Consider the following 8,297-nt stretch of genomic DNA (forward strand, 5'->3'; position numbering starts at 1 on the left):
ACATGGAGAAAAATGAAGCTCCCAATTTACAGCTTTAGATCACCACCTGATCATCTATCAGCACCATCTTGTCAGCCATAAATGAGCCCCATCTTAGAAGTGGGTCCTTCCATGTAGTCAAGCTACTTAATTGATTGTATGGAACAGAAACAAGGCATCCTCAAATTCTCCCCAAATTAGAGACTTATGAGCAAAATAAATGATTATTGTTGTTTTAAATCACTAAGTTTGGGAGAGGGTATACATATTATTTGTACACTTTCATATGTAGTTTTAAGTGTTCCATTTAGCTAGATAGAGCACAAAATCATTCAAACATAATTGAGAGACATTTATCAGTAATCTACATGCTGCATACTATCTCAAGGAAATAGACAATAATGAGAAAACTTAATACATGGGTATGACAAAGCACTTCCTCCCATATTCTGACAATCTGGTAGAGGAGATAAGATAAAAACATAACTACCTAAACAATTCATAAGAGAGGCCTAAATTACTATGGTATTTTGAAGAAAGGAAATAAATATCTTATGAAATAGGTAAAAATAAAGTGGTACTTTGATAAGGATAGGATTATATATGGGTAAAAGGAGGTAATAGCCCTTTTGACTGAGAAATTCTTTAATTTCTAGGTTAGCACAGACCCCATCTCCATGAAGATTCCACCTTAGAAGCACTACATGGATGAGCTGATGTCCACAGGTTTACCTTTTATTGTAGTTTTATGTAATTAAAAAGTACAATATGAATGTAATTAATCCATAACTAGTGTGTAAGAGTGACCAAGGTGGCCCTTCTTCCACCATTGCAAAGTATTTTTATGAAAGACAAATTATGCCCCTAATTATATGATCATATTATAAGGGGTTAATAGTATATATAAACAACCCATACAACTCAACATCAAAAAACAAACAACCAAGATTAAAATACGGGCAGAAGAATTTAATAGACTTTTTTTTTCCAAGGAAGACATGAAGATAGACAAGAGGTGCATGAAAAAAAATGCTCAATGCCACTAATCACAAGGGAAATGTAAATGAAAAGCACAATGAAATATTACCTCACAACTGTCGGAATGTCTATTATCAAAACAACTAACAAATTCTGATGAGGATGCAGAGACCTCATGCATTGTTAGTGGGAACGTAAATTGATATAACCACTGTGGAAAACAGTATAGAGGTTTTTCAAAAACTTAAAAACAGAACTACCATCAGATCAGATCAGATCAGTCGCTCAGTAGTGTCCCAGTCTTTGTGACCCCATGAATCGCAGCACGCCAGGCCTCCCTGTCCATCACCAACTCCCGGAGTTCACTCAGACTCATGTCCATTGAGTCAGTGATGCCATCCAGCCATCTCATCCTCTGTCGTCCCCTTCTCCTCCTGCCCCAAATCCCCCCCAGCATCAGAGTCTTTTCCAATGAGTCAACTCTTCACATGAGGTGGCCAGAGTACTGGAGTTTCAGCTTTAGCATCATTCCTTCCAAAGAAATCCCAGGGCTGATCTCCTTCAGAATGGACTGGTTGGATCTCCTTGCAGTCCAAGGGACTCTCAGAGTCTTCTCCAACACCACAGTTCTAAAGCATCAATTCTTCAGCGCTCAGCCTTCTTCACAGTCCAACTCTCACATCCATACATGAACACAGGAAAAACCATAGCCTTGACTAGACGAACCTTTGTTGGCAAAGTAATGTCTCTGCTTTTGAATATGCTATCTAGGTTGGTCATAACTTTCCTTCCAAGGAGTAAGCATCTTTTAATTTCATGGCTGCAGTCACCATCTGTAGTGATTTTGGAGGCCAGAAAAATAAAGCCTGGCATTGTTTCCACTGTTTCCCCATCTATTTCCCATGAAGTGGTGGGACCGGATGCCATGATCTTCGTTTTCTGAATGTTGAGCTTTAAGCCAACTTTTTCACTCTCCACTTTCACTTTCATCAAGAGGCTTTTTAGTTCCTCTTCACTTTCTGCCATAAGGGTGGTGTCATCTGCATATCTGAGGTTATTGATATTTCTCCTGGCAATCTTGATTCCAGCTTGTGTTTCTTCCAGTCCAGTGTTTCTCATGATGTACTCTGCATAGAAGTTAAATAAGCAGGGTGACAATATACAGCCTTGATGTTCTCCTTTTCCTATTTGGAACCAGTCTATTGTTCCATGTCCAGTTCTAACTGTTGCTTCCTGACCTGCCTACAAATTTCTCAAGAGGCAGATCAGGTGGTCTGGTATTCCCAACTCTTTAAGAATTTCCCACAGTTTCTTGTGATCCACACAGTCAAAGGCTTTGGCATAGTCAATAAAGCAGAAATAGATGTTTTTCTGGAACCCTCTTGCTTTTTCCATGATCCAGCAGATGTTGGCAAGTTGATCTCTGGTTCCTCTGCCTTTTCTAAAACCAGCTTGAACATTAGGAAGTTCACAGTTCACATATTGCTGAAGCCTGGCTTGGACAAGTTTGAGCGTTACTTTACTAGTGTGTGAGATGAATGCAATTGTGCGGTAGTTTGTGCATTCTTTGGCATGGCCTTTCTTTGGGATTGGAATGAAAACTGACCTTTTCCAGTCCATATGACCCAGCAATTCCACTCTTGGGTGTACACTCTGAAGATACAAAAACACTAACTCAATAAGATGCAGGGACCCCAATGCTCACTGCAGAACTATTTACAATAGCCAAAATATAAAAGCAACTTAAATGTTAACTGATGAGTGAACATTGATATATATATATATATATGCAATGGAATATTACTCAGCCATAAAAAATATCATTTGCAGCAACATGGACCTAATTGTTAAATAAAATAAGGACAGAGAAAAACAAATACTTGATTTCACTTACATGAGGAAAATAAAACGTAAAACAAACAAATGAAACAAAAAGAAACAGAATCACATATACTGAACATGCTGGTGGTCTCCAAAGGAGAGGCAGGAGAATAGACAGACAAAACAGATAAAGGGGGTTCAGTTCTGTTCAGTCGCTCAGTCATATCCAACTCTTTGTGACCCCATGGACTGCAGCACACCAGGCTTCCCTGTTCATCACCAGCTCCTAGAGTTTGCTCAGACTCATGTATATCAATAAAATAAATGTCACAGGAATGTCATATACCCACATAAAAATATAGTCAATAATACTGTAACATGTTTGTGCAGTGATAGATGTTAACTGGACTTATTTTGATGATTATTCCCTAAAGTATATTGCATCACTGTGTTGTACACCTGAAATGAATACAATTTTGTATGTTAATTATAACAACAACAATAACAAACAGGAATTGAGAAACTATTACCAAAGTAATATACAGGAGGATTTCCCCAAATGTAATGGCCAGCATTACATTTGAGAGGTATACAAATGAGCCTGTTTTATTTCAATTTTTATATTTATTTTAATTACATTAGAAATTTTGAGTATATCAAACCTTGTAATTAAATATTAATGCGAGGATTTAGCTAAAATTGGTATGTACGTTTAAAAGAAAGTCAATTTGAACAAGAATGCTGGATGAGTAAAAATATTATTAAATTAAATTAAAATGCTTATAATATATAAGATGACAAGATATATAATTTATTATTTACAGATATGAAGAATGGGGTACAGATAGGGTACATTATTTGCCCACAGACATACAATTTTCAGGGAAAGACACAAATTATATTTTCAAACTTTCAGTTCTATATTGTTTGAAATAGAAATTTGTGAGTCTCTTCCTTTACAGGACTCTAAATGCGTAGTTTATTGAGTGATATTTTTTAATATTCAGATTGAAGTTATGCAGATTCCTTCATGATACCTCACTCCGTCCCTTTATGAACAAAAGCATAATTTGATTAAATGACTGATTTGGACAGATTTGGTTAATAACATAAGTTTCTAACAGAATTAAGCTAAATTATTGCCATGGAAATAAAATTAGGAATTAAGAGTATTTCTGTGTTTGACTCCTATCCTTCTCCTGAAGGATAAGTTTTCTTCAGCTCAGAATAGTGTCAGTGAAAAAACGGAGGAGAAAGCCAAAGTCCAAAACACAGATGAAGAGTCCTAGACTGACATTCTGGCCATTGCGATGAAGCCTTCAAGAGAGCATTGGCCCCTACTATTGGCACTAGATTCATTTTGTAAAGTGTTGTCTGGAGGGTCTGGAAGCCTCTTGTAATCCTGCCTCTCTCCCACATTTAAAGAACTATGTTTCAAGGGAGATCAAGAACAAGTGGGTCAAAGCCTTACAAGACAGGAGGAGAACCAGACTAAGAATAATTAAAGACCTGTGTTAATTTTAGCTGTTCTGCTTACTACTGTTTTGAAGTTCTTGAAGTGATTCAACAGAAACAGGATGATACTGTGGAAATGAAGAAGGAATATGACTGAAAAACTCATAATCCACAAAACTGATAGGATTTAGTAGCTGAGCCAATGTGTGGTGTAGAAAGAAAAAAACAAAAAAGAGTCATGAAGTCACTTTCAGGTGCTTGGCTGCCTGAGTGGATGAGATGAGCTGACGTTCACCAAGACAGGACATGAAGGTGGCTGAGCAATCTTGGCAGCAAAAGATGGAAGGATGGACAAGGAAATTAAATATATAAACATCTCTTTGGTTCCAGGCATTATACAAAGAACAGTGTTGACAAGGTTGTGTTTAATGTAAAATCTGTGCCTTCAGGAAATTCAAATTCATTGTCCAGAGAGATAAACAAAATGTGTTATGCTGACCTCTTTGTCTGCCTCCAACTCTCCTAGTTCTTTCTGGCTAGGAGAGTTTTTGTATATGTTGTCCCTTAAATCTGAAAGTATCTACCCAAATAATCCATTTTACCTGGTGACTCCTACTTATCCTTCAAATTATAAGTTACCCATCAATTTCTCAGAGAAGTCATCTCCACACCATTCAATCTGAATTAGATTTATTTTATTATCTACCCTGCCCCCCCAATATGTACAGCTTTTATTTTAAAATGACAGTTCAACGTGTGGTAAATTATTTTCCCCTGAATTTACCTCTTTAATAAGACTATTTCAAACCAGAATATAGTTCTAGAGGGCAAAGACCACACATATTTATTTATTGTTGATTTCAAGAAGCTAAAATAGTATCTGGTAATATTAAGTAATGAACAAACATTTCTTGAAATAATAAAAGGTATAATAAAAATAGATCTTGATAATTGTAAAAACACAAGGCAGAGTATACTATCAAGGGAAGATTGAAATAAGGAAGCAAGGAAGGCTTTAGAGAGAAAGAGAGAGAGCCCCTCAGACTATCTTGAAATATGCAATTTACATAGAGTAGAGGAGCTATCCCACAGAAAAGAAGGAGCCCATGAGGAAACATAGCAGAATACAGAATGACACTTGGAGGATAATCAAATAGGGCACAACTAGACACGTATGAGAAATGGATAGTAATCATGTTAGAAACAAAAATGTCAGAGAGATAGGCAAAGACTAGGTGATAAATTCTTGCTAACAAAGGATTCTTGGCTTTGTCTTATAGGGAAAGGGAAGTCATTGAGGGTATTTTCATGGATTTTCTGGTCATTAGGGCCTTCTTGCTCTTTATACTGTTAACACTGACTCAACCCTTTTTTCTTAGATTATCTGAGATTCTTCAGCAATTATGCAATCTTAGTAGGTTCCTGGAAGAGAAGCAATAGATATGATGTGCAGGGAATGAATGTGGCAGAAAGACAGGAGAATACAGGAAGGATATGCATACACATAGGAAGGAGACTCTATAGTGAGGTTCCAAATGCAAACAAAGGAAGACCAAAACAATCTCATGGAAAAGCAAAGACATTTCAATATGTAGGTTGAGGTGGGTGGATCGGAACTGAAAAGGATTACTAGGGTTTTCTCAAGCATGGAGAGTACCAAAATTGCCTTAGTTTTTCATGAAAGGCAGAACTGAGAGTAGGGGGGGCGAGAGAGTAGTAAGATTATCTTCTACTGTTCCAAGGAACTGGACAGTGTTGTTCTAAAAAAATAAAATAAAACAGCCAATTGTTCATTATTTTATCAGCAAAATGGGTTTATTTGGGAATAATGGAGAATTGCCATTTGAGACAAGCTTGCTTTAGCAAAAGCCATAGGCAAGTCTAACAATTAAAACAAAAAAGTTAAAGGCTACTTTATAGAGAAAAGTGAGGAAATTGAGATGAGTTGTTTTGAATGAAAGTCAGTTGAAGCAAAGTGAGAGTTTTGGACAGTGCAGCATTTCCCTTTGCCTGGATTGTTTCTGGGAGAGGAATATTCTTCCTGTTGAGGTCTCTTATTGATGTCTTCCTGGTGAGTGTTGTAATGAAGTCAAGTTGCAGTGTGCAAGGTCTCTCTCTGGCCTTCTGACTCCTTTTTAAATGAGGTATCCTTTATTTTGTTTCACAACAGCTTGGGTGTACATTTGCTCTTATCAGTTGATGTAATTGTTTTTGAATAGTCAATCTATTTCACAGCTGTGAAATATAATGAAATTTGTTCTAGAAATGAGTAATTGTTTCCCACATCAGCACAACCTTCTTAGAGTATCACTGATGGCAGAAAGTCAAAATATTTTAACATCTTTGATCCTCATTCTCTGAATATGAAAACATTCTCATGTTACAGTGTGCTCTACACTTGTGAAAAATGTGAAAGTACACATATTACCAGACACATAAAAGGTCTACAGTTAACTGAATAGCTAAAATTTGGCTCCTTAATTAATAGAATATGAAGTATGGGTCATTGCTCTTTGAAGGGCAGATTTGAATTCCTTATTTCTCAGGCTGTAAATCATTGGATTGAACAACGGTGTGAGGATAGTATAAGATACAGATATTAGGGTGTCTTGACTTGAAGAGTAATTGGATTTGGGCCTTAAGTAGATGAAAGAGGCACAACCATAATGAACAGTTACCACAATGAGATGGGAGGCACAGGTAGAGAAAGCCTTGTATCTTCCAACAGAGGATGGGATTTTTAGAATGGCAGAGATGATGAGGACATAGGAGACCAGAATAAGTAACAGTGGAATAACCAAGACAAACACACCAAGCACAAATATGACCAACTGATTGAGATACGATTGGTGAGATGCCAGCTTGAGGACTGGAGAGACATCACAGAAGAAGTGATGGAGCTCGTTGGAGGAGTGGAATGGCAGGTTAAATATCATGGAGGTGGTGGCCAGTGAGATTATAAAGCCACAGGCACAGGCAGCAGCCACTAGTCCCATGCACACCCCGAAACCCATGAGCACTGTGTAGCGCAGAGGGTTACAGATGGCTACATAGCGATCATAACCCATGGCTGCCAGCAGGAATGAGTGAGAGCAAATGAGGAAGAGGAAGAAAAACATCTGGATGGCACAGCCTAGAAAAGAAATGGTCTTCTTCTGGGCCAACAGGTCAACCAGCATCTTGGGTACAATGACGAAGGTGTAGCAAGTCTCAGAACAGGAGAGGACACCAAGGAAGAAGTACATGGGGGTGTGGAGGGCTCTGTCCAGCACAATGGTAGAAACAATGATGACATTGGTGCCCAGCATGAACAAGTACACAAGCAGGAAGACAACAAAGAGCAGCCGCTGCAGCCCAGCCAGAGATGAGAAGCCAAGGAAGACAAACTCTGTAACTAAGGTCTCATTGGCCCACTCCATGGTCACTGCTATACAGGAGAGCCAGGGCCAGAGCCAGAGGCCAGGATCCAGGGATGGAGAAAGGCATGGGGAACTCAGCACAAAGTCTGCAGGTGGCAGGCATCTCCAGATGTTTGATGGAACTCATACATTCCCTCCAAAATAGTCTGCCAAAATAAGAATTAAGACTAAATATGGAACAGAATAATTGACAACCGATGAATAGACTTTTCCCAAGGTTATGAACACATTACCTCTCCAGGCAAGGATTAAAGATTTGCCTAACAGTTTTCTCTTGTATCTTACTTATGGATTATTGTGGTTTTCTTGCTCACCAGAAGCCCAAGAAAGTCAACTCTTCAAAAGTGAAAAATATGGTTAACTTCAGCTATCTGAACTTGATCAGAATGTGGAATAAAAGAATGAGAAATGTTCAGAAACAGTATCTGAACTTCAGTTTATCAACCATAAAATGGGAAGGAAAAAGAAGAATTAGATGATCTCTGAGCAAAAGGGTGAAGGGATCTGTACTTATTGACAACTTAATATATGCTAAAATATAATGGTAAAAATAGCATATACATTTTGTCAACTATTAATTATAATTTTATGTCAACATCCAAAACAATAAGAAAATAGAAGAGAAGCCTTTAATGTTGTTTCTAA

At 37.7% G+C, this 8,297-nt stretch overlaps 1 protein-coding gene across 1 annotated transcript; it reads right to left on the reverse strand.

Annotated features, from left to right (window-relative positions):
• Nucleotides 1-6,710: 6,710 nt before the first annotated feature.
• Nucleotides 6,711-7,652, reverse strand: LOC129655974 (olfactory receptor 10K1-like). Its single transcript, XM_055586774.1, has one exon. It carries the CDS (start codon nt 7,650-7,652, stop codon nt 6,711-6,713), a length of 942 nt encoding a protein of 313 aa, XP_055442749.1.
• Between the last annotated feature and the right edge of the window lie 645 nt (nt 7,653-8,297).

This window comes from Bubalus kerabau, chromosome 6 (genome assembly GCF_029407905.1).
Source record: "Bubalus kerabau isolate K-KA32 ecotype Philippines breed swamp buffalo chromosome 6, PCC_UOA_SB_1v2, whole genome shotgun sequence".
NCBI lineage: Eukaryota > Metazoa > Chordata > Mammalia > Artiodactyla > Bovidae > Bubalus > Bubalus kerabau.

Coding starts and splice junctions, on each gene's coding strand:
- LOC129655974 (XM_055586774.1), bottom strand. CDS start 7,652: ATGGAGTGGGCCAATGAGACCTTAGTTACAGAGTTTGTCTTCCTTGGC.